General features: G+C 42.9%; 1 protein-coding gene across 3 annotated transcripts in view; it reads left to right on the top strand.

Moving 5' to 3' along the window:
• The first annotated feature begins 2,158 nt into the window (after window positions 1-2,158).
• Window positions 2,159-27,016, top strand: part of TMEM154 (transmembrane protein 154) — a 46,382-nt gene continuing 21,524 nt past the window's right edge. Inside the window, exons 1-3 of one of the 3 annotated variants that reach the window (XM_027117194.1) lie at window positions 2,159-2,313; window positions 24,901-25,146; window positions 25,237-25,275. In XM_027117194.1, coding sequence (XP_026972995.1) covers window positions 2,226-2,313; window positions 24,901-25,146; window positions 25,237-25,275 — 373 coding nt within the window. In that variant the 5' untranslated portion in view covers window positions 2,159-2,225. Of the gene's footprint in view, window positions 2,314-24,346; window positions 24,461-24,900; window positions 25,147-25,236; window positions 25,276-27,016 lie in introns of those variants that run through there. The other 2 variants (XM_027117193.1, XM_027117195.1) reach the window with 2 other exon arrangements.

The following is a 27,016-nucleotide window of genomic DNA, read 5'->3' as shown; positions in this document are numbered from 1 at the left end:
AGTTTAAAATATCGAAATGCAGACGGTAAATCCATTAACACGGATTAGTACGTGAATCGTCGACCTATTTCTGTGGATACGAACCGAGATAAGCGGTGACTAATGACAGCGAAGAGCAGTAAATTCACTAAACAAAAAATTAATGGCCATGTCAGGGGCTGAAGAATCCAGTCACCTCGTGCGCTCACAGCAGTTGGATCAGTGAAGATGGTATGGACCAGAAGCTGGTGACTCACGATAGGCTGCCGGCAAAGGGTTAGAGATGAGATGGGTGTCTGATGCCTCTCTCTGTCTGCCTGTCTCTCTTGGCACCATAACAAACATGATTATGAAATTCCATTCTTTTTTTGTGGTTTTTCTATGAACTTTATTTCTCAAAACGGTCTTATGATATTTGTGAGATAAATACTCAACATTTATGATGAAATTCCATTCTGCAGTGTTTAGGACCTAGACCTAAACCAAGGGGACTTCAATAGGACACAGAAAACCTAACCTACTCTAATCGCCCCAAACACTGCTATGAACTATCACCTCCTTCCTGTATTTTTTCAATTGGGTAGGATTTCCACCCCCATTCTAATCCAACTCAGTTCTATTTTGTTTGTTGTTAACAACCTCTGAGAAAATAGTCATTCAAGAAGGAAGAAAGGTAAAATACAGAATTTTTTCCCCCCTGAGAATATATTCTGCTTTGGAAATAGGCCCCTTAAAAGATCATTTATCTCTTATCATAGATCCAGCAATCGAGCTCCTTGGTATTTTCCCAAAGGAGTTGAAAATTTATGTCTACACAAATAGCCGTACACGGATGCTTCTAGCAGCTTTGTTCCTCATCGCCAAAACATGGAAGCAACCTCGATGTCCTTCAGTAGGTGAATGGATAAATAAACTGTGGTCCATCCAGACAATGGAATATTATTCAGCACTAAAAAGAAATGAGCTCTCAAGCCAGGAAGAGACATGGAGGAAACTTAAATGCATTTCACTAAGTGAAAGAAGCCAGTCCGAAAAGGCTACGTACTTCGTGAGTCTAACTATCTGTCATTTTGGAAAAGGCAAAACTGTGGTGACAGTAAAAAGATCAGTAGTTGTCAGCAGTGGTGGTGGGGAGGGATGCATGAACGGGTGGAGCACAGAGGAGTTTTAGGGCAGGGAAACTACTCAGTATAATACTATAATGATGATACCTATCATTATTATACCTTTGTCCAAACCCACAGCATATACAACGCCAAGAGTGAATTCTAATGCGGACTGTGGACTTGGGGTTGTTATGATGTATCCATGTAAGTTTATCAATGGTAACAAATGTACCACTCTGCAGGGGGTATTAATAATGGGGGAGGCTGTGCATGTTTGGGGACTGGGGGTACATGGAAAATCTCTGTGCTTTCCTCTTAATTTTGCTGAGAACTTAAAACTGCTCTAAAAAATAAAGTCTTTATAATGAAAAAAGATAAACCAACCAAACCTAAAAAGATGATTTCTCTCTGGAGAAGAAGAGCACACCCTTCAGGCATGGGTGTAGCACTGTCCTTTCCCTTCTGATGAGCTGTGGGGGGCAGGGCATTCAGGGCCCAAGGAGGAGCATGTGCCTGGCCAGAGAGAAGTGGGATGGCCATTTCCTGACAGCACAGGTGTCTCTACTGTCTGGTGTCCAATATGGTAGCCACTAGCCGCATGGAGTTACTTAAATTTACATTAAAAAAAATAAAAACTAGCAATTCACTTCTGACTAGCCCTATTTCGAGTACTCAGCAGCCTATGTGGCTAATGGCTACTGTATTGGACCTCTCAGATTCAGAACATTTCCATCATGTCAGCAAGTTCTACCGGAGAGCGCTGCTCTAGACTCCAGGCAGCCCCGGAGGCTGACCTGGAGTCTGAGAATCCATAAAATCACAAATCGAGAACCGACCCCCAGTCCCAGATTCTGAATGACATCTGAGCAACGGACACTGCTTCCACGGGGACAATGTCAAAAGACGGAGGCCCATGCGGGGCTGGGACAGAAAAGGGCTTGAGAGGCGTGTTAACTAAATCAGTGCTTGAAGAGCAACTTCTCTTTGGCAATTCTTGCTGGTCTGACAGGCTCCTGCCGAATTACATCACTTCCTAAAAAACAGGCAAACACCTCTGCTTCAAGTCAGCACCGACCCAAACAAGCAGGAAACAGGAAACGTTTACGTTTCTGCGGGGCTGAAACTGCGCGCAGCATCACGATGCCGGGGCGCGCGTATCCCGAGGCTCGCCGCGCCGCCCTCATCTTCGCCCTGGTCATCGCGTTCCTCCCCACCCGCCAGGCGCAGGGTAAGCACCCCTAGGCTTTCCACTCCAGGCAGGGAGGATAATGAACGCTTGTCTCGTGCCGAGGCTACAGAACTCTGCCGGGGAGGGTAACACCCAGAAAAATCTAAGCCTTCCTGTGAAAAAAGTGGAGAAAAGTCGAACTGTCTTTTTTGGGGGGAAGGAGGGAGGAGGGACTTGGCTTCGTTTGCAGCCGGCTAATCCAGCTCCAGCTCACTCACTGAATTGACCCCCTTCCCGCAGTCTTTGTTTTCTAAGATGTAATTTACCGGTCCCAGTCATTTACCGGCTTTAATGGGCATATTAAGAAAATGATCAACTCTTTGGCAGTTCCTGTAAAAGAACGTTTCAATCAGCTGAAACAGAGAAATTATGAATTTACTTTTAATGATGTGGGCTGAGAAGTCTGCTGCTTCCAAAAATTCCTGGAAAACTGGGGTATGGACATTTACTACTGGAAAGTAGACTAAAGAAACACCGTAATTAAATTAAAAAAAAAGTAAACAGGAAATTATCTGAGGAATTACCAGGCATCCACTGTAACTTATTAAGTCTTTCATCTGCTTTCCTTTGATCTTGTTACTTTGGGAGAGATTTTCTTTGCATTGATTACGACAAATGAAGCTTTGTTTTAAAAAGTAATGTGACAAAAAAAAAAAAAAGTAATGTGACTGTAGTGAATCAAAGGTACCAGAAAAGACAAAATATTAAATCTCATAATTATGAGCTAAGAGCAGCAGTTGATTTTTACCCTGACAACAAGTCCAATCACCCTCCATTGCCTCTTACAGTTGTGTGGATTTGCCCTTGGGTAAGTAAGCTAGTTGCCTGTGGTTCCTGTTAGTGAACACTGCCTGCTGCTAGTGTAGAGCTGTACTGGGGGTGCAGCTAGACTGAGTGTCCAGCTGTTCTGGGGGTGCAGATGAAGAAACTGAGGTGGAGGAAGGTGAGACCCACCGACAGTCGGCTCTCCTGATTTAGACTCCAGGGTCTCCCCTCTCCCCGCAGGGGATCGACCACGCCCCCTGCCCGGACCTCTGGACCATATTCCTTCCCCTGAGGGGCATCCCTCAGCACCCACGGGAGCAGGGCCCAGCCACCCCTCTTCACCCCTTTTAACTCTCACAGCCACCACACTTGCCTCAAACACGCTCCTGAGAATGACATTTAACCTGCCTGAGTAGTTTCTTGAGCATCTGAAAATGATTGACTCAAAGTGTCTGCAATTCAGGAGATGCAAAGGACTCAGTGAAAGGTGTCCCTCTGAGACCCGTATCTGATCAGTGACTCTTCCCCTGAAAGAGCTCCGGTGGCTCCTCATTGATGGCCCCTAGCCTCTCACTGCAACCTCCTTTCCACGGTATCTCCTTCTGTCTCCCTTCTGCTCCCCAGCTGCAGCCCCTCAGTCACGGTACAGAGTGTATGCTCCAGGCCTCTGGGGCTCTGGCCACAAGTGATGACAAGTTCCATTTTTTTTCTACTGAATGAATGCCTATGCCTATGCCTATGCTCAGACTGAATGTTACCTCTTCTTTGGTGTCTCTCTCACTGCCCCTTCCCTGGCACGCTGCCTGTTATGCCCCCAGAGACCTAAACTTCTGTAAACCCAGCCAACCACCTGGAATCATAACTGTGTCTATGTTCCATGCCTCCCACCAGGCTGTGAGCACCTCCAGGGAAAAGAAAATCCCCTTTTGTTCACCTTTGATTTCCCCAAATCTTGTAAGGGGTCAACATAAATTAGGAACTCAGTTATTCTTGATAAATACTAAAATCGTCCTAGAATGGATATGAGACTGATCACTAAAGACTGATGAGCTCCTGAGAGCAGGTAGTGTTAGGATGTCAGGAGAAGTGGAAGATGAAAAGCTGCATTTCAGGGGGGCACAGGGATTATCTGAATCATCCCACACACTCACCTGTCTCCATTCCCAGTGCCTGAAAATGCAAAACTGCCCACTTGCAAGCAGCTGTATAATCAAAGCTTATTACTTTGAGATTAGCCAAGGGAAAGGCTCTTCTAAATTAAGGACTGAATATATATTGTAAAATTAAATAAGGTATATCCTTTTGAGCTAATGGTGCCTAAGACTTTAGGACGTGAGTTCGTTTAAAGGTGTCACAGTTGTATCTATTTCTTTGAATTCTTCAAAAAATACCTTGGAGATATTTGGTAAAAGAATCCGATCTACTGAACAGCCTGATTCTCCTTTGCAAGCATAATCCAGGTTTATCTCAAGTCAAGCCTTTATTAACCACAAATAGGCAACATTATTTAATAACTGCAGTTACCTGAGACCAGCATCATTATGGTTGAGTCAGCATCTTTTTTGCTTTATGTAGAGAGAGAGTCTGGTGCAGAACTGATTACTATCACAAGTGAAATAATCCACTTGGAAGTGAGAGAAATGAGAAAATAGCTTTTCTGGGATTTTGACAAAACAGATGAGAATAATTAAAGAAAAGCTCTGGGCCTAGGTATCTTGGCCAGTGTAGGATGCTAAGAAAGTTCAGACTCAAGGCAACATTCTGCCCGTGGAATGAAGGGCCACCTCATTCCTTACCCTGTGCCCTCTCAGTGTCAGCTTAACACTATCAGAAAGCTAAAAGCAACTTCCAGATACCAAAAGCACGGGATTTATTAGCTGCTAAAAGCAGAACGGTCTGTAGAAAAAAGAGCAAAAAGTCACAAGGCAGAAATAAGGCCTCTGTAACTGTTTTGGTGACCAGAGCTAAACATGGAATTTGACAGAGAGGACTAGGAGATTTTTCTGGGCTGTTTCAGAACAGTAAGGATCATATAATTATTGGACGAACCTTCAGAAGGAGAGAAAGAAGAGAATACGGGTTGCAAAGATGAAACTGCACTTTCTGATACTGTTCTTATTTCAGTGAATGTGACTGCCACCTGCTATTTCCTGGGACAGTCCCAATTTCAAGTAGTAAAAATGATGATGGCCAACATAGATACTGCTCAGTATATGCCTGTTCTGAACACAGGACCAACTCATTTAATTCTCATAACAAATCTTATACAGTGGCTACTATTATTCCTATTTTACAGATGAGAAAACAGGCACAGAGGGGTTAACTGACTTGCCCAAGGTCACACAGCTAAGTAGTGGATCTAAGTAAGATTCAGCCTCAGGAGTCCACGCTCTAACAATACACTGTATTACCTCTGGGTTTTCAGGCTCTGTGTCTAGTTTTAGGTTTGGAAAAGTATGTCTCTGGTGCCTTCCTGACTGTGTAGGTGTATCACACAAACTCTTGGCTGGGGTGTAAGTTTATCACATGTTCATAAAGGAGCTGTATTTGTTTGATTGGGTCAGAGACTGGCTGACAGGAAAAGGGATAGTGGAGTTGGGTTAAACTTTGGCCTGTGGAGGGGAAGGGAGAGGCTGAAAGGTACAGAGTGAGCAACAGAGAATCTGGGGATTAGCATAGTGAAGACCAGAAGCAGGAAAAACAGAATGTTGAAGTCACTGGGTAAGAGGCTTTGGGGTGTGGGAACCAGGGAGAGAAAGCCCAGCCTTCTGTCAGGCAGAGTCACTGCCGTGGGAGAGCCCAGCTAGGAACTGACCCCAAGGACCAAACAGCCCTCAGGGCCAAAAAGAAAAGAAAAAAAACAAACAAGCAGAGAGGGTTTTATTAAGGCTTAAAGTTCTTCTGTGTCTAAAAGGCTGACCCAGGAAACCAGGAGAGGGCAGGACTTTGGCTGGGATAGGCTCAGTTCTGTAAAGAAACAGTGCAACCTGCAATTTGCCTACCTGTGTATATAGTTTGCACCACCCTCAACTGTTGGCAAAGATGTGGAGAAACAGGAACCAGGCGCCGCCCATGGGAGGGCAGATCGGTGCAGTCCTCTAGTGTCTCCTGCTGCTGAACCCATGCATTGGGCTTTGAATTTAAGTTACCATATTTTTCATTTCTAGAAAATCCTAGAATATTGTACAATATATAGAGAGAGTCTTGGTTTTATTTTTCCTTATTTATTCCTTCTTTTATGTCTTTAAACATACTATTCACTATTTGATAATTTTTATCTGAAGTTTATGTAGATCGAATCTTGTTGCTTCTTGTATCTGTCACCTCCCATCATGATGAAAATCTTGGGGGAATTAGGGCAAAACCCAGCACACAGAGCTTGGCCCACCCTATTTAACAGAACCCCAGATTTTCTGATCCTGTCACCAAGCTACTGTAAATACTTTCCCAGGGCAGCCTCAGTCCTGTCACCACAAAATAAGGTTTGGAAGAAACTCAGATAGGGGTGTGCTCTGGGCTTGAGGAGAGCGGGTGCTTGGACCTCAGGCTGAAACCCCAGCCTCGGGTTGGGGAGAGGGAGACCTCAGGGACCAGCCTCCAAGAGCTGTGTGAGGTACCAAAACCTCATTAGAGGTGCAGGCCAGCGGAGGCAAGCCGGTAACCAGAAGCAGGTGACCCAAGAGACCAAAGTGACTGCCAAGGAGAAAGAAGTAGACAAAACCAAATTCAAAACCAGGCCGTGGGTCAGGGGTCCACAGTGTCAGGATGATGGTGAGGCCAGCCTGGGGGAAGTGCAGCTGACTTTGAACTTTGCCAGAATCATTGCAGCTGCTTTTCTTTTTTCTTTCTTTCTTTTTTAAAGCCATGAACTGGTGTTTTCGCTTTCACTTTTGACCCAGTAGGTGGACAGGAATGCCTGAGAGTACTATATAGCTTCTCATATCCTGTGGGATTCGGGCAAGTCCCCATAGGTGGGTAGGTATGGCTCTGAATTTAAATTTCCTCTACAAGTTTTTTTTTTTCTTTCTCCATATTTTCTGGGCCCTTGGGATTTCCTTGCTTTTTTGTTATTTCTTTATACATTTAAGAAGTTGTTTCTTCTATTTCATCCAGTATTTCTAGGTGCTGCATACTGGGCGAATTTTTCAGGTTACTAACTATATGAGGTTATTGGAAAAGGAATTTTTTTCGATACAACCATTCTGGAGAACAATCTGGAAATATTTAGTCAACTGGAGATGTTCATACCCTACAACTACAACAGTTCACTGTCAGATCACTCACAAATGTATGACCGCAAAGAGTCATGGCCAAGGATGTGGACTGTAGCATTGTTTGTAAAAATAGAAACAATCTAAATATCTATTAACAAAAGAAAAATACATGAAACTTGGTATAGTCACAGAATGAGATATAGAGCAGGTACACTTAATGAACTACAGCCAAATGTATTAAGATAAATCAGTCTCAAATGTAATGTTGACCAAAAAACCAGTGGAAGTTACAGAATAATTACATTTATTTAAAGTTTTTAAAACACTCCAAATTCTGCTTCTATTGCTTAGGGACACGGGTGTATTTGGAAAGTGTGGGACTGATCCGTGTTAATTGAGGAGAGCGGGTAACTTGAAAGAGATTGGGGGAAGGAGGGCTTCAGCTGTGTTTACAATGTTATGTTTCTTTCAGAAAAATACATGGTGGTCCAGGGTCAGCAAACCAAGAATCATGGGCCAAACTCAGCCAGCTTCCTGCTTTTTTCCAATGCTTGAGCTAAGAATGGTTTTTATATTTTTAATGGTTATATAAAAACAGATAATAGCCTGTATTTTGCCTCTTGGCCCACAAGCTCTAAAACAGTTACTCTCTGGCCTGTTAGGAAAAAGTTTGCCAACCTCTGCTCTAGTCATTATGGGGAAATAGAAGATAATTAGGGTGGGTCCCCTGTTATTTGTTACATTCGTCTCTATTCCCTTTGGTAGGTATACGTTCATAATGAAAAGTGAGAGAGCCTGTGAGCTCTTTTCCAGCTCTCCTGAGTCCCCGCGAGCTCTCCTCCCTCTTTCTTTTCTATAACTCCCAGTCTCTTTGAAAGACAGCCAACACATCTTCATTTTCACTCTCCGTTCACTTCTCAACCCCCTGCGATCTGGCTGCCATGTCAAGCACCGTACTCAAATTGCTCTGTCTGGGTCACCAGTGCCTTCTAATAGCCGAACCCAAAGGACCCATTTCCATCTTTATCTTCTGTTTTTCTCTGTAGCACTTAACATAATCAATTATTGAAACCCTCCTCTTCCTTGGGTCTTATGAGGCCATTTTCTTCTTGGTCTCCTAGGACTCTGATTGTTCCTTTCCCGTTTGGAGTTATGAATCTTTCTCTTCCACCTGTTCCTTTTGTATTTATCTTTTCTTTTCTCACTCCTTACATCATCTCAGGGTCGTGACACACTTTCATCGTTTTTATCTCCCTCCTAGGCTGATGGTTCCCCAAATCACTCCAATCAGGGATGTCTGTTTAGCTCCAGCCCTACATATTCATCATCATCGGTCTTCCTTGGAGACGTCCCAGGAGCCCTGGGCTCAGCTTGGCCAAAACGGAACTCTTTCTCTGCTCCCTACTGGTTTAGGCCCTTCTTAGCTCTCACCTAGGTTACTTCATTAACTTCTTAACTAGTCTCTTTGCCTTTAGTCTCTTCTCCAACCCAATTTCACATAACCTCCAGAGTGATGGTTCTCTAACAAAACTGTGATTATTTTTCTCTTGTTTTCACCCCTTCAGTGGTTTTTCATTTCCTTCGGATAGATTCCAGCCCCCTCAGCCTCATTACGAGGCCCCTTGTAAGCTTGTGCTGTGTTCCTGTCCTACTAGACACTTCCCACCATGCATCCTATGATATAAGTACTTGAATGTGCCAACCTCTGTCGGGCCACGGAGCTTTCTATAGCCGTGCTTCAGCTGCAGTGCCTTCCTTGCCATCGTTGCTTGACGAACTCCTGAGATTCAACTCAGTGGTCACCTCCTCTGGGAAGTTCTCCTGAATCCTCCACCCCGGATGCAATGAATGCCTTCCCCTCCCATATCCTCATGATGCTCTGTGCCCAAACATATTATGGCTTTTATGAAACTGTAATGTAATTATTGATTTGTATGCCATTGTCCCTACTTACCAGTCACTTCCCAGGGAGGTTGGGGCCTGGTCTCATTCACCCTTACGTCTCTAGAATAGTTCCTGGTACATGACAGGCACACAACTCACTGACTAAAGGAATGAATGACATGAAATTTATTCTATAGCCCAAGACTTACTTGTGTTTGTGACAAAATTATAATCATTTCAATAATGCAATGAAACTGTGGTGATACCTGGATAAATATGACTTTTCGTTAATCCAGTTTTATTTTGTTCTGAAATGTTAAAAGTCTCCCAAATCATTTTGTGTGTGAATAGTTCAGTTCTGGCTCCTCAAACCAAACAGGGAACGGCTATAGCTCCCTCTCCTGTAGAGAAAGCTACGTGGCTGTACCTATGAGTAGTTCCGAGAGAGCCTTCTGTCCGTCTCCCTCTCAGAATATAGAGGAAGTTCAGACCCAGTAGATAGGCATTGAGCAGCATGACAATTCGCAGAAAAGCCAGGTAGTTACAGACATTTTGGGGAAGTACTTTTTTTTTTTTTTTTTACGTATTTATTTTTGTATTTTTTTATTTGGCCGTGCCCCGCGGCATGCTGGATCTTAGTTCCCTGACCAGGGATCGAACATGTGCCCCCTGCGATGGAAGCACAGAGTCCTTACCACTGAACCACCAGGGAAGTCCCTGGGGAAGTATTTTTGAAAAAAAAAAAAGGGGAATATTAGTTTCATAGACATGAAATTTCAAGCCAGTAAGAGCTGATTTGAAAACTTGAAAAAAAAGTTATGTAACATAAAAAGAATAGAAAAGTCTGCCTCTGGTGCCTAAGACAGCATAGAAGCATTTCCTGAGAAATTAGAGGAGGTGGTTGGAAAGGAGAGCTATCCACCCCAGCAGGATCTCATGGGTTGTGGTGTTTTGCGTTTGCTTCCTTAAAACAAAACCAGCGGATCTAGTTTCTTTGGTGCAATCTGAATTTTTTTCTATGTTTCTTTATTTTATATGAATTAAAACAATCTTTATTATTTCTTATTTCCCCACCCCACTGTGGCATTCAGAAACAGGAGTCTACTTGTTAGGAGGGTTTATTGACTTTTTTTTCCCCTGACAACACTGTTTATTAATTTTAACATCTATTTCTTCTTTTCTAAAAGTTATGCTTATTTATTTGTCTATGATTCAGATGGCCAGATTTAGCAAATAATATAAAACACTCAGATAAATGTAAATTTCCAATAAACAAAAATTTTTTAGTATAACTATTGTACATCCCATGCAATTTAATGTAAGTATACATAAAATATTGCATGGGACACATTTATACTAAAACATTATTTGTTGCTTACCTGATATTCAAATTTAACAGGTGTCCTGTATTTTATCTAGTAACTCTATTTATGATTATGATGATCTTTTGGCAGGCAAAGACCATTGCTGTATTGGTGCCTCACTAAGACCAGAGACATTTTGGCTATGTAGCCAGTTAACAAATATTAGAATATCTAAGTTGAGTCCTAGATCAGTCATTCAAATAACAAGGAATTATCACTAAAAAATAAACAAACAAACAAACCCCTGGTGATTAAGTAGACTAAAACTAGGAATCCAAGAGTGGATCAACTTTAGAGAATCTATTCATGTAATTTGTCACATCAAAAACTCAATGAGAGGGACTTCGCTGGTGGCGCAGTGGTTAAGAATCCGCCTGCCAATGCAGGGGACACGGGTTCGATCCCTGGGCCGGGAAGATCCCATGTGCCACAGAGCAGCTGAGCCTGTGCACCACAACTACTGAAGTCCATGTGCCTAGAGCCCATGCTCCGCAACAAGGAAAGCCACTGCAATGAGAAGCCCACACACTGCAACCAAGAGTAGCCCCCGCTCAGCTCACCGCAACTAGAGAAAGCCCATGCGCAGCAGCGAAGACCCAACACAGACAAAAATAAAATAAATAAATAAATTTTTAAAAAACTAAATGGGAAAAAAGTCATGGGATTGTATTAATAAATGCAGAAAAGAGGTTGACAAAAGAGAGTGAGAATAGCCCAGAAGCTCAAGCTGCGATACTGAGATTCTGAGGACTTAGATGGATGGGCAAGGATCTTGGGTGCAAGGGCACGATTGATTCTCTTTGGAGGTAGAATAGGATCACAAGCCAGGCCAGCCTTAGAGACCTGCTAAGTGGCTTTGCTGACCGTAGAAAATCCCATCCACCGTTTTCTCCACTCAGATGCCACTTGGAAGATCTCACGAACTTGCTTCCTTCTTGAGCCTCCTGTAAGGCAACTTCCAACAGCAAACACGCTCTGGCCCTCTGCTGCCCCAAAGGCTGGCACGGAGAACTTTTGGTTATACCCTCCCCCCTTCCCTCCTGCAGCTCCTGGGCCCCCACATCTCCTTCCCCTGCCTTCCTCTTCTCTGATGATCACAAGCATGCATCTACCATTTAGGTTTTGGTTTGTCTCTCCTGCAGTGGCTTCTGGTAACACTGAGCTTGTGCTGACCTGAGCAAGGAGGCCAGGCCAGCACAGAGACCTGTGTGACCTGCACCAGAGTTCCCCTCATTTATCCACCCAGAGGGAGGCTGACACAGCAGCCAGGGAGGGCAGGGCAGGTCGAGGAACATTTGTTTTCACGTTACTCTTTTACATTGTAATTTTGAAATTGGCTTCAAAAGAGAGGTAGAAATATAATAAAAGTAGTAATTATCATTAGTAACCTGAATACTTTTCTATCACTTAATAATCTTTCTTTTTTCATTTTAAAGTATTTTTCACACTACTATATATAAAATAATCAACAAGGACCTACTGTATAGCACAGGGAACTGTACTCAATACTCTGTAATAACCTATATGGGAAAGAATCTGAAAAAGAATAGATGTATATGTACGTATAACTGAACCACTTTGCTCTACACCTGAAACTAACACAACACTGTAAATCAACTATACTCCAATATAAAATAAAAATTAAAAAAAATAAAGTACTTTTGTATCTATCATCCCACTGATGGTAGGAAGAAATTTTAAATGTTAAAAGTGTATTCTGTGTCATAAAAATATATACATTTCTTAAAACTGCCAGGTACTGACAGGCCAGGATAGGATTCCAGTGTTTGAAAAAGTACTCAGATGGTCAAAAATGCAGTTTCTCCAGGTGAGTAACTTCAAACCAGAGACAGCCTTAGGGTCTGGGCAAGTCTGCTTCGAAACAAGCAAGCTTTCTCTGAAAAATACACCAAATAAAAAGTATAAAATGAAAAATGCATCTGAGCATGTGGGCCTCCATGGTAGGACATGTTTTCCTTTCTTTTCTTTTTTTTTAATGTTATTGGAGTATAGTTGATTTAAAATGTTGTGTCAATTTCAGGTGTACAGCAAAGTGATTCAGTTATACATAAACATATATCCAGTCTTTTTAAGATTCTTTTCCCATATATGTTATTACAGAGTATTGAGTAGAGTTCCCTGTGCTATACAGTAGGTCCTTGTTGGTTATCTACTTCATATATAGTAGTGTGTGTATGTTAATCCCAATCTCCTGATTTCTCCCTCCCCACCACGTTTCCCCTTTGGTAACCATAAGTTTGTTTTCAATATCTGTACGTCTGTTTCTGTTTTGTAAATAAGTTCGTTTGTATCATTTTTAAAAATTAGATTCCACATATGATTGATATCATATGATAGGCATGTTGTAATCTGATAGTAAATTGCAATTGCAGGGTGCTTCTCAAGGCAATGGTGCTTCACAGGTGCTTTCCAGAGCAGACTATTGTATAAAAGCCTTTTATCAGATGACCCTGCTCAAAATAAGCAAAAGAGGCATTAATGATCTTTCTACATAAGGCATTGTCACCTTTCATCGTCTGATGGCTGAAGGGAAAGGGTGTACGAAACACAGGCACTACTTTACCTAGACTGCCCTTCGGTGCTTACAATCTGCCACTAACCTTCGCTGATTTTGCACTGAGCCTGTTCACCCAACTATTTATAATGTCAGAAAAAACATACTAAGTGAACATATTCACTTAATAAAGATGGTCAGATGCCTAGTACAACAGAGCTTACAGAGGAAATAACAGTCCACCCCCACTAGTCCTGCACCCCAGAGAGAGTTCAGGTGCCTGGACTATACACATGAGGAACCCTGTGACACACCTGATTCCAAAACCGAAACCAAAACCAGCAAACAAAAAGAAAACCCAAAAAGCTAGAAACGTGAAATTTCATCATTAGAGATTCTTATCTTTTCACTAAACAATTCCTCTCATTTCCCAGTGTTTTCTTTAAAATTCAGATAAGTTTTTGAGACAACCACCGTAGATCCCTTTTCTCTCTGTGACTAAGAACACACTGTGTGTGTTCCTGGAAGGGGGTTAGGTTGATTGAGGGAGGAAGATATCAGTCTCTTGATAAGAAGGCGAGAAGCCTGTCTAGCACTTTACCTCCGGCTCATCTGGCCTTTTTCCTAAATAGCTGTTCAGTGAACAGCAACCATACAGCAGACACGGTTCCCGGGGCTGGAGATAGATACAGAGCAGAACAAAGGAGGACACAGACAATAAGCAAATAGTACAAGGAGGAAATCATTTCAGGTAATTAACAGCTCATAGTACTGTTTCAAAACCAAGTAAACTAGAGAAAGGGCAGAACCCTTCAGAGCTCCCCCTGTGCCTTATGCAGGATGGTGTCCCAGTGGCACCGTCTGGTCCACGCCAGCACCCCAGCACCGAGGAGGTGGTCCATCCACGCGGCGTTAGTACCCCCTGCATCAGCACAGTCATCCTCCTGCAGCCCAGCTTGGGCCTGGGGAGTCTGGTTTGTTTGTTCCTGTTGTATTCCCGTTTTACCCCTGGCCACATCGCAGTCAGATGTCACAGATACTGAACAACTGATTTTTGTAAAAAGATGTCAGGGCTTCCCTGGTGGCGCAGTGGTTGAGAGTCCGCCTGCCGATGCAGGGAACACGGGTTCGTGCCCCAGTCCGGGAAGATCCCACATGCCGCGGAGCGGCTGGGCCTGTGAGCCATGGCCGCTGAGCCTGTGCGTCCGGAGCCTGTGCTCTGCAACGGGAGAGGCCACAGCAGTGAGGGGCCCACGTACCGCAAAAAGAAAATGTCAGAGTTGAAGAGATAGACTGCTTGACAGGTACATGCACCTATTTTTGTTGTTGTTGTTAAAGTATAGTTGATTTACATTATTATATTAGTTTCAGGTGTACAGCATAATGATTCAGTATTTTTATAATTATTCTCCATTACAAGTTATTACAAGATAATGGCTATAATTCCCCATGTTGTACAATATATCTTTGCTGCTTATCTGTTTTATACATAGTGGTTTTCATCTCTTAGTCCCATATCCCTAATTTGCCCCTCCCCCCTTCCTTCGCCTCACTGGTAACCACGAGTTTGTTTTCTGTATCTGTGAGTCTGTTTCTGTTTTTCATATAGATTCATTTGTATTATTTTTTAGATTCCACATATAAGTGATCTCATACAGTATTTGTCTTTGTCTGACTTATATTCACTAAGCATAATATTGCCTAGGTGATTCCATGTTGCTGCAAATGGCAGAATTTCATTTTTTTATGGCTGAGTAGTATTCCATTGTATATATTGGGTGGGCCAAAAACTGCCTTCAGTTTTTTAAGTAAAAATAAAAGACACGTTTTTCATTTTCACCAAGAACTTTATTAAACAGTGTATTCACCCTTTTGTTCCACTACTTTCTGCCATTTTTCAAGGCAACTTCATAATTCCATCTTCCCAAAACTTTTTATCTTTTTGAGCAAAGAACTGTTCCTGGTGCCTTTTACAGTCTTTCAGGGAATTGAAATTTTTTCCATTCAAAGAATTTTGTAAAGACTGAAATAAATGGAAATTCGAAGGTGCAATGTCTGATGAATAGGTGGATGAATCAGAACTTCCCAGCCAAGCTGTAACAGTTTTCACCTGGTCATCAAACAAACATGCGGTCTTGCATTATCCTGATGGAAGATTTTGCGTTTTCTGTTGACTAATTCTGGACGCTTTTCATCGAGTGCTGCTTTCAGTTGGTCTAATTGGGAGTAGCACTTACTGGAATTAATCATTTGGTTTTCCAGAAGGAGTTCATAATAGAGGACTCCCTTCCAGTCCCTCTATGCACACAACATCACCTTCTTTGGATGAAGATTGGCCTTTGGTGTGGTTCCTGGTGGTTCATTTCACTTGCCCCACGATCTCTTCCGTTCCACGTTATTGTTCAGTAGCCACTTTTCATCGCCCATCACAATTTGTTTTAAAAACAGAACGTTTTCATTACTTTTCAGTAGAGAATCACATGTGGAAACATGGTCAAGAAGGTTTTCTTCGCTTAACTTATGTGGAACCCAAACATCAAAGGAATTCACATAACCAAGCTGGTGCAAATGATTTTCAATGCTTGATTTGGATATTTTGAGTATATCAGCTATCTCCTGTGTGGTATAACGTTGATTGTTGTTAATCATTGTTTTGATTTGATCACTATCAACTTCAGCTGGTCTACCCAACTGTGGAGCATCGTCCAGCAACAAATCTCTGGCATGAAACTTTGCAAACCACTTTTGACACGTTTGATCAGTCACAGCACTTTCTGCATACACCGCACAAATCTTTTTGTGCGTTTCAGTTGCGTTTTTCCCTTTCTTGAAATAATAAAGCATAATATGCTGAAAATGTTGCTTTTTTTCTTCCATCTTCAATATTAAAATGACTACACAAAAATTCACCAATTTTGGTAAGTCTTTTTTAAAATGCATGCTGATATGACAGCTGTCACTATACAATCTAACAAAACTGTTTTGAATGAAGTTAAAGACAACCAAGTGCTGCTGGAGCCATCTTGAGGAAAAAACTGAATGAAACTTTTGGCCCCCCCAATATTTACCACATCTTCTTTATCCATTTATCTGTTGATGGACACTTGGGTTGCTTCCCTATCTTGGCTATTGTAAATAGTGCTGCTGTGAAGATTGGGGTACATGTATCTTTTTGAATTAGGATTTTCATTTTTTCTGGATACATACCCAGGAGTGGACTTGCTGGATCATGTGGTAGTTCTATTTTTAGATTTTTTTTTTTTTTTTTGCGGTACGCGGACCTCTCACTGTTGTGGCCTCTCCCATTGCGGAGCACAGGCTCCGGACGCGCAGGTTCAGCGGCCATGGCTCATGGGCCTAGCCACTCTGCGGCATGTGGGATCCTCCTGGACCGGGTCACGAACCCGTGTGCCCTGCATCGGCAGGTGGACTCTCAACCACTGCGCCACCAGGGAAGCCCTATTTTTAGTTTTTTGAGGAACCTCCAGACTGTTTTCCACAGTGACTGTACCAATTTACATTCTCACCAATAGTGTAGGAGGGTTCCCTTTTCTCTACACCCTCTTCAACATTTGTTATTTGTAGACTTTTTGATGATGGCCATCTGACAGGTGTGAGGTGATATCTCATTGTGATTTTGATTTGCATTTCTCTAATAGTGATACTGAGCATCTTTTCATGTGCCTGTTGGCCATGTCTCTGTCTTCTTTGGAAAAATGTTCAGGTCCTCTGCCCATTTTTGGACTGGGTTATTTGTTTTTTGATATTGAGTTGTATGAGCTGTTTATGTATTTTGGATATTAACCACTTGTCATCCATATCATTTTCAAATATTTTCTCCCATTCCGTAGGTTGTGTTTTCGTTTTGTAGATGGTTTCCTTTGCTGTGCAAAAGCTTTTTGTAATTAGGTCCCATTTGTTTATTTTTGCTTTTATTTCTTTTGTATTAGGAGACAGATCTAAAAATATATTGCTACAATTTATGTCAAACAGTATTCTGCCTGTGTTCTCTCCTAGGACTTTTATGGTTTCAGGTCTTACATTTAGGTCTTTAAACCATTTTGACTTTACTTTTGTATATGATGTGAGGGGATGTTTTAATTTCATTCTTTTACATGTAGCTCTCCAGTTTTCCCAGCACCATTTATTGAAGAGACTGTCTTTTCTCCATTGTATATTCCTGTCTCCTCTTAGATTAATTGACCATAGGTGCTTGGGTTTATTTCTAGGCTCTCTATTCTCTTCCACTGATCTACGTGTCTGTTTTTGTTCCAATACCATGTTTCTATTATTCTGGCTTTGTAGTATAGTCTGAAGTCTGGGAGGGTTGTGCTTCCAGCTTTGTTCTGTCTCTTCAGGATTGCTTTGGCAATTCTGGGTCTTTTATGGTTCCGTATGAATTGTAGGATTAGTTGTTCTAGTTCTGTGAAAAATGTCATGGGTATTTTGAGAGGGATTGCATTAAACCTGTAGATTGCTTTAGGCAGTATTGATTCTTCCAATCCAAGAGCATGGGATATCTTTCCATTTCTTTGTATCATCTTCAATTTCCTTCATCAATGTGTTATAGTTTTCAGAGCATAGGTCTTTCACCTCCTTGGTTAAGTTTATTCTGAGGTATTTTCTTCTTTCTGATGCAATTTTAAACAGCATTTTTAAAAACTTTCTCTTTCTGATAGTTCATTATTAATGTATAGAAATGTAACAGATTTCTGTATATTAATCTTGTATCCTGCAACTTTGCTGAATTCATTTATTAGTTCTAATAGTCTGGGGGTGGAGACTTTAGGGTTTTCTATATAAAGTGTCATGTGATCTGCAAATAGTGACAGTTTTACTCTTTCCTTCCAATTTCAATGCCAAAATACACCTTATTAATTTTGCTCCCAAAGGCTTCTTTCTGTGTAGGATTCCCCAGTCATCTTTAAAGCTAATAGGACTATATTCATGAATAACAGCAAATTAAAGTCAATTGAATTATGATTTAACTCCGTAATTTTCAACCCAGCATAAATACTTAATAGACTCATCTAGGGAGCTTTAAAAACATTCCGTTGCTCAGGGCCACAACCTCGGATGTCCTCAAGTAACTGATCTGGGTGGAGCCTAAAATACCAGATGATGCTGGTGCACAGTAAGTGCTGTGAACAGCAATAGGTATGACTGATAATTAAACACAACTCCATGAGATTGTTAGGGCCACTCAAACCCATGGTTCTCCAGGTATGGCCCCCAGACCAGCAGCATCAGCATTTTGTTAGAAGCGAAAGTTCTTGGCCTCATCCCAGACCTGCTAAATCAGAAGCTCTGGGGGTGGCACCCAGCCATGTGTGTGGGATGAGCCCTCCCGATGATTCTGGAACACACCAATGTGGGTGGACTGCTGGTTCAGACCTCCAAGCCTCTCTGCCAGCAGTGACCTTTGCTGGAGATGTGGTTTTTAAGTTCCAGCACAATCTCTGTTATTAATAAGTCCCTTATTCAAACTTATTCGAATAATAAGGCACGATTGTCACAGCTGTCTCTCAATATATCCCGGCCAGAGGCTCTCAGGGGTTCAAGACTTCAGTGATGATTTTTTTTTTTTGCGGTACGCGGGCCTCTCACTGTTGTGGCCTCTCCCGTTGCGGAGCACAGGCTCCGGACGCGCAGGCTCAGCGGCCATGGCTCACGGGCCCAGCCGCTCCGCGGCATGTGGGATCTTCCCGGACCGGGGCACGAACCCGTGTCCCCCGCATCGGCAGGCGGACTCTCAACCACCGTGCCACCAGGGAAGCCCCTTCAGTGATGATTTTTAAACGATTGTGTTCTTGTGATAGAGTGGGCAGCTGCTGGGAGCTGGGATCCAAATCCCTGGCCTGATTCTCCTCCAGTTCACCAAGAAGGAACAGAGAGAAAGAGGGGTAGACAGGCGAGGGCCAGGAGCGGGCAGGGTCTAGAGCCCTGGTTCTCAGCCTTGGCTGCACACTGGACTCTGTAAAAGATACTGAGGCCTGGGTTCACCCCAGGTGTTCGGATGTAATGGTTTGGGTGTGTGCCCTGGGCATTGGGAGGCTGGAAAGGGCCCCAGGTGACTCTAATGTACGGCCAAGGGTGAAAAGCACTGGAGGACTTCTTGGTTTGGTTTGATCTCTTCCTTCTAACATGAATCTCTTTGCTGTAGACAGAGGTACGGGGCAATGGAAAGTGGGCAGGCTTCTTGGGTTTGGTTTCTTGAGCATCTTGAAATCCATATTAAATCCAGTTTCTCCACCGAGCAGGACAGCATTTGAATACCTGACGTCTGCCATGTTTTCTTCGTTTCACTGCCTGAATTATAAGATAGTTTCAACAGTCTGTGTATGGAGTCGACATAACAACTGAAAGAATGGAGCGTCTGATTGAGGTCCAACATGCTTCCCGATATTCTGAGTTTAATCACATTCTCTCCTCATTGTTTTAGTTTACATTGTAATATCAGTGTGGCAACCTTGCAGTTGCTATATAAGACTTTTATTTTAACTTTAAGGACTAGAGCTTGGTCGCACATTTGTTCCATTTTCAAAAGGAGAAGTCAGCTAGTTTGCTTCACCGAGAAACAGAGTCACTTCCACTGGGGGATGATGCTCGGAGTGGTGACAAAGGGGCGAGGTGCCCACCCAGTTGCTGGGCTGCCAGGCTCACCTCAAGCATTTTCCCTCTTTTCCCACTTATGAGGATCCCTCCCAGGGTCCCCACCAGATGTGTGAAATACACATCCCAGCTGTGTTTGCATGGATATTGTCAATAGTCGTTTCTAAGTGACTCTCTACACTGTGCAGTTAATTATCTGGCCATTTTAGGATTTTAGGATTAAAAGTAAAGGGAAGGGCTTCCCTGGTGGCGCAGTGGTTGAGAGTCCGCCTGCCGATGCAGGGGACACGGGTTTGTGCCCCTGTCCAGGAAGATCCCATATGCCGCGGAGCAGCTAGGCCCGTGAGCCATGGCCGCTGAGCCTGCGCGTCCGGAGCCTGTGCTCCACAACGGGAGAGGCCACAACAGTGAGAGGCCCACATACCGCAAAAAAAATAAAATAAGAAAAAAGTAAAGGGAAGTATTGCAGCTTAATTTCATCGCTCACATGACCACTCCCATTATCTGCTATTAATGCTCCATTATCTGAGCAGAGAGGGAGAGAGTGAAAGGGAGAATCCCGGGAGGTTTGCACTGGGGTCACTGGAGAGAGCGTGACTAAGGCCCCTGGAGGGAAGAGGGGTCCCGGCAGACCCGCCCTCAAGCCCCTACACCAGTGCAGGTGGGGTTCAAAGCCACGCCCGCTGCCCTTCACACAGCCCTTCTGCTTTCGACAATGGTCCTCCTTCTTTCTTCTGCTTCTTCTCTTGTGCACTTCGCTGGCTGCCGCCCATCTCTCCACTCTCACGCTTGGTCATCTTTCTATTTCTGCAGCTTCTTCAGTTGTACCACCCCCCAACCCCTGGCTGCACCCCTTTTTCCATGAAATATGTCCACATTTAGATAAGAAGACAAAATGAAGAAGTTATACCGGAAAGATTAGTCTCCTCGGCAACAGAGAATAGATCAGTCTAGAGATGGGGAAACAGAGTGGGCAGAGGACGGAGGAAATAGCAAACTACCAACGCCAGGCACGAGCGTGGGCCTTTGTGGAACACACAGCATTTTCACAGCTGGGATTCCTGTCCCCCTGGCGACCCACTCCCGGTTAGAGATGCCCGGCCCGCCCTGGTTTTCCGGCTCACCCTTTGATGACATTTGATGCTCTTGGCACAGACTCTTGGGCTGATCCCCAACATTTTCAACTTTTCCATCACAGACCCTCTGCGTACCCAGCCGTTCTCCAACTCAGTTTCTGCCGATTCTCATTGCGCTGGGACTGGCTGGAGTTGTCTTGGAGCAGTTGTGAGGGCAGAACCCCCAAGAGCAGTTTGGTGCTGCACCCAACCTCCTCTCCCTAGTCTGGAGATACACTGCAGATGTGCAAGCTCACAGGTGTGCAGGGGCCACTGTGGCAGCATCATGGGAAACACAAAAGAAATAACCTACAAATACAAAAGAAATAACCTAAGTCCCCATCAATAGGAATAGGTTGTGATATGTACAAATAATGGAAGGAAAAGGCAGCTCTCTGTATACAGACAAGGAATAATCTTCAAGATCTAATTTTAAGTGAAAAAAGCAAGGGTCAGTACAGTATATAAATTTTGCTACCATTTGTGTTAAAAAAGGAAACAGGAAATGATACTTACACTTGTACATGCAGAGAGTTTTCTGGCAGAAACAGTGGTAACCTCTGGGGAGGAAAACTGAGTGGCTGGGGAAAGGGTGTAGTGAAATGTCCTCTCTGAGCTTAGTGCCATGTGTGTAGTGCCTGTTCAAAAAGTCTAATTAAAAACAAGATAAATGCTTTAGAATCAACATAGAGATGTGGAAATAGATGGGATCTTGGGTCTCATTCCTTAGTTGTACAGATTAGAACATTGAGCCCAAATTTCCATAACCACTAAGTGACTAGAACCCTCACTGTCACTGGCACCTATGCTCAAGGGAACGCAGCTTCAAAACCCTACATATCACATGCACGCCTATGTTCACAGCAGCACTATTCACAATAGCCAAGATATGGAAGCAACCTCAACGTCCATCAACAGATGAATAGATAAAGACGATGCGGCATATATATACAATGGAATACTACTCAGCCATAAAAAAGAATGAAATGCCATTTGCAGCAACATAGATGGACGTAGAGATTATCATATTAAGCGAAATAAGTCAGAAAAAGACAAATATCACATGATATCACTTACATGTGGAATCTAAAATACGGCACAGATGGACTTATCTACAAAACAGAAACAGACTCACAGACATAGAGAACAGACTTGTGGTTGCCAAGGGGGAGGAGAGTGGGGGAGGGAGGTATTGGGATCTTGGGATTAGCAGATGCAAACTATTATATATAGGATGGATAAACAACAAAAGGAAAGGGAGGGTTGGAGGCGAGAGAGGCTCTTCCCAGGTCACTGTATAGCACAAGGAACTATACTGAATATCCTGTGATAAACCATAATGGAAAAGAATATGAAAAGAATATATATATATTATATGTGTGTGTATATCTATCTATCTATCTATATATATATCTGAGTCACTTTGCTGTACAGCAGAAATGAACAACATTGCAAATCAACTGTACTTCAATAAAATTTAAAAAGAACTCTGTGTATCAGTAGAGCCGACAGTGTAAATATCACACTGTGATATTTGAGACTCAGTTTCTTTATTTGTACTGTGAACAATGAACTTGTTGTGAAGATAGTTAGATGGTGCATGTTTATCCTAGTACCTAGCATGTACTATCAGCATCTGATAAATGACTGTTATTTGTTATTTGGAGCTATTATGGTCTTGTTTGGGAACGGAGGGATGTGAGGAAGGATGTCACAGGAGCATCTGGAGATGAAGGCTTGCAGAATAAAGAAAAATAAAACACACACAGAGAACCCTTGACTCTCATTTATTTAAATAGTCACTAGAGAATCAGAGAGAGTAAATGATGGTTAACATGGAAAACATATGTTAGGGTGTGTGTAAGCGGGATATTGTGGAGAAAATTTCCAGTTCTTTTTACTCCAAAATGCCACTAAGAGCCACCTGTGACCAGCATTGTCCCTTGTGCTGAGAAATAAATGTGCACAACCCGGGACCATCTGTGTGCTTCTCTCCATTTCTCTTTCATGCCTGATTGTCCAAACACCCTCATTATTCTTGCTAGCTTATTTCCTTTCCCATTTTCTCCTCTTCTGGGGCAACAGGTCAAGTGTGACTCAGAGCTCTGAGTATTCTACTGGGAAATTGTTCGCCTTCCGTGGAGAGGCTGGAAAGATCCTGTTGTTCTGGGCAGCTCTGCTCACAGCTGCCTGGGCTGAGGAGCTTAGCAAGAGGCCAATGAGAGCCCCTCATTGCCTTTGTGCCAGAAATCCACCTTCCTGTAGGCTGAGGGGCAAGAACACAAGTTTCCCTCTCTTGGTTACCACTTCATGATTCGTAATCATTCCATTCTTGCCTGATGGGAAGGAAAATATTGTGTGAGGTTCCAAGCTCAGGTTCTGCAATCATCCCTCCTGGGTTTAAATCTTCACTCCCCTGCGATAGCTTTGTGGTTGTGTGCTAGTTGTATAAGCTCCCTGCCTGGTTTCTATCTGAAAAAATGGTGGGGACAAAATGAGATAATCTGGGTACAAGGCAGAGCACAGGGCTTGGCTCTTAGTAAGTTATCTGAAAAGGTAACTTGAAATCATAGCAGCAGCTATAGCAGTAGCAGAATTAAATAAACAGAAGAAATAAAAAGGAGGTCTGGTTATTGGAGGAAGGTCCATCAGCACTGACTTCAAGGAATAGGGCCATTGTCACCAACTGCATTTGTGTGTGTGCCACTGCTCCCACTGCCCTCCTGTCCCCCCCAAATGTATCCAGTCTTTGCTGGCCTGGGTTACCAGTGAAGAATGCTGTTTGGTCTGCAAGCAGGGTGATTTTAAGGAGGAGATTGTCCTGGTGGACAAATATCTTTTCCTGGTCCAGAGTGATATGTGATATATCAAAGCTTTTAACAAATGTGTGAATACGTTATTGACTTACCTTATTTCAAAGACATAAATGTGGATCCCCTGGCCTTCAGAGAAATTGAAGTGTTTATATAACTGAAAAGTTAGACTGTGATCAAAGGAATACTTTTATAAATCATTGTCATGCGGTCATGTGGAGAGCTAAGGACTGAATTGACCCTGCCATGCCCAGTCGGTCACCCTCTGGGTGGTGGCCTAATGTGCCTGAACATGGCTTCAGGAAGTGGACATCTTCCTTTGCAGAGTAACTTTCACCTTAGAAAGAACTTTCACATAAATTATCCCATTGGATAAGTTGTCTGTAGCCTCAGCTCATATGCTGGTTTTCTCATTGGACCCCACCTGAATGATAGGCAACACTGTACCACGATGGGAAGAAAACCTGGGCTCTCCTGACCATGGTCACTACAGAACCGGGTGAGGAAAGATTTTTCAAATAATCATCTAGCTACTAGTCTTTTCCTATCCTGTGATGAACCATGGATGTTTCCGAACACAATCTGAAGTCCCAACAGAATAAACATGCATATAGCTTATTAATAGGGAAAGTTCTAAAGATACATGTTATACAATAAATTTAAATATTGGTGTAGTTTCCTTAGTTTCTAAGGGAACTTCCCCTTGAGAATTTCACTGTACAAATGAGATACACATTATATTTTTATTTAGAGTCCAGGAGGATTTCTGTAGGATCATTTCAGAGACGACTTAGTTCTCTGCAGAACTGAGACCTACACTGACATCTGATCAGTCACCCTGATTTCAAAGAATTCTTTTCCATTGGTAGGTAAACTTTTATTGAAAAAAAAAAATGAGGACATAGTGCAATCCTTTTACCTAAAAGTGTTACGTGGCAAGTGCTTAACTCTCAGTAAAAGGGAATTTAGATTTATTCAGAAATGTTATTAAAATACCCTATAGGATATCCTGGAATATCGCCCTTGACACAACAAAGCTTCTCAACGCCCTCGGCTTAAGTGCGTCTAAACTGCCAGCCTTTGTGGGAGGTTTATCTCTGGGCTCTGATCCACGTTCAATATACTCCCCGGTTGAGCTCCATTTATGTTCGATCAATAGTATTCTGTGTCACACTGAACTGGAAGACCAAAGCCAGCGGATCAAGTTTATCACTGGTTGCATGTAGGATAAATTTCAAATCATTGAAAACATACCATATTAACTTTGTCTCCATGACAATCTCAATTTTGTGTGTGTTCCCACAGAAATGGAAGAAACAGAACTGTCAACAGAATTGGGAAGCAGTGATGAAGAGGCTACGGTTCCGAGCATATTTGCTGCGGTGACCACAGAAATATTCACTGTCAGTATGAATCCTACCCTTATTAGTGAAGATGCAGGCCAATCACAGTTTATATTAATGGGGTTGATCCCAGTGATTTTATTGGCCGTCCTGCTTTTACCCGTGATACTCTTTGTAATATACCGTAAAAGAAAAAGGAATAAACAAGGTAAATATTTTGCCTGTTCCCATTTCCAGACAACTGCCTCGTATGTTAATGAATAAATGATAAAACACAATACTTTTTGCTTCCACACAGAGCCTTCTAGCCGAGGATCTCAGAGTGCTTTACAGACAAGTAAGTATTATCCTAACACCTGCCTGGAGTTGGGATGGTGTGGGAAAAGAAACCGAGAGGTTTTTAAGTGAAGCAACTACGTAAAATAATACGTGATGAATGACTTGTTTCAATGAAGTTTTCCAGAGTTTATAAATGTCATATTCCTTCCTATTTAAAAAAAAAGAGAGAGAGAGAATGCTTTCAGCCTAAATTGAAAATTAAAATACACAGCTGCCATCTCTGTATCTAATCTAGATGAGGGCCCTGTGTAATTTTGGCCAATAGGTCAACGTAACATTTCCCGACCATTGGAGGAAACAGTTAGGCTGGTGAAGATGTGGGTCAGATTGCGGACAGGGTGGGAAGGCTGGAGTCCTTGGGCTCACCGCCACAAGAAGAGGATTCTTCCATCTGTGCTTTGTCACAGATACTGTTTTCTGCCCTATGCCCCATCCCCATTTAATCTTGAAAAGGCCTGGGTGAAGCATGGTTCTTATTCCTATTAAATCTATGCTAACTTTTAGAATGAAATCCCTGATTGGCTAAAGATAACTATCATCAATGGAAAACTAATCTGATAGAACATCCCCGGGGTCAGAGATACACTCTGAGAGGATTCACTTCCAATGCCAGGACTATCAAATACTAGGTGTCGGGATAGTTCTGAGTCCAAAGCAGACTTGGTTTCTTTTGGCTTGTGCCGGTAAAAGTGACTCCAATTAGATTTTTTTGTTTGTTTGTTTGTTTTTGTGGTACGCGGGCCTCTCACTGTTGTGCCCTCTCCCGTTGTGGAGCACAGGCTCTGGACGCGCAGGCTCAGCGGCCGTGGCTCACGGGCCCAGTCGCTCCTCGGCATGTGGGATCCTCCCGGACCGGGGCACGAACCCGTGTTCCCTGCGTCAGCAGGCGGACTCTCAACCACTGTGCCACCAGGGAAGCCCCAATTAGATTTTCAAGTTGAAGCCTTTAGGGATTCCAAAAGTCACTCAAGGGTGATAAGATACATATTTATATGTGCATACAAAACTCACTCTGTGTACTTCACATCCACTAACAGGGCACCTCTGGCTTTGAGATCATGCCCTTGGCCTGCGGGCCCCCTCACCATCCTAGTACCAGGAGAGGCTTTAAGCTCTCGTGGAGCTGTAAATGGTCATTTTCCATTATGCCAGCAGGTAGGGCAAATGCGAGTCGGGAAGGAAGCAGAGAAGAGCATTACCTTTCATGGCAGGGTAATAGATTCCAAGAAAGTAGAAGATATACATATGTTTCTCCACTGCTTGCAATTTCAGGGTGACCTAATAACAGTCATCACGTGGGAGCTCCTTTGTAAGCTAGAGAAAGAGAAAAAGCAAACAGAGCTGCCTGGACCCGTTTTTTTTTTTTAAGTAGGGAAAGTAAGAATTTCCTGCCCAAACCCTAACCTGTAGCTGATCTTACCTAATGTAGTCATGGGGTCAGGGAGAGGTCGGGGTTGACTAGTCAAATGGTCATGCTCTGAGGCTCTAAATCCAGAAAGGGACTTTTCACTGAATTTTATTTGGAGAATCTCAAAATTCAAAAGCCATTCACAAGTGAAAACTGACCTCAGACACGGTCCAGGCAGTATTTGCTGTTCCCTTTCCTGATGCCTCCATGCCTGACTGATGCTATGTCTTCTGTCTGGAATTTCCTTCTTTGTTGCTTGGCAAACTGCCACCCCCTTCTTCAATGCCCAGTTCTAAAGATTTTATGAAGAGCTGAGTAATCACACCCCAGG

Source organism: Aethalodelphis obliquidens, unplaced genomic scaffold (assembly GCF_003676395.1).
Source record: "Aethalodelphis obliquidens isolate GAN/ISIS:26980383/991018 unplaced genomic scaffold, ASM367639v1 scaffold17, whole genome shotgun sequence".
NCBI lineage: Eukaryota > Metazoa > Chordata > Mammalia > Artiodactyla > Delphinidae > Aethalodelphis > Aethalodelphis obliquidens.
Note: the sequence above shows the minus strand (reverse complement) of the source record. Positions and strands in the feature narration are given on the sequence as shown.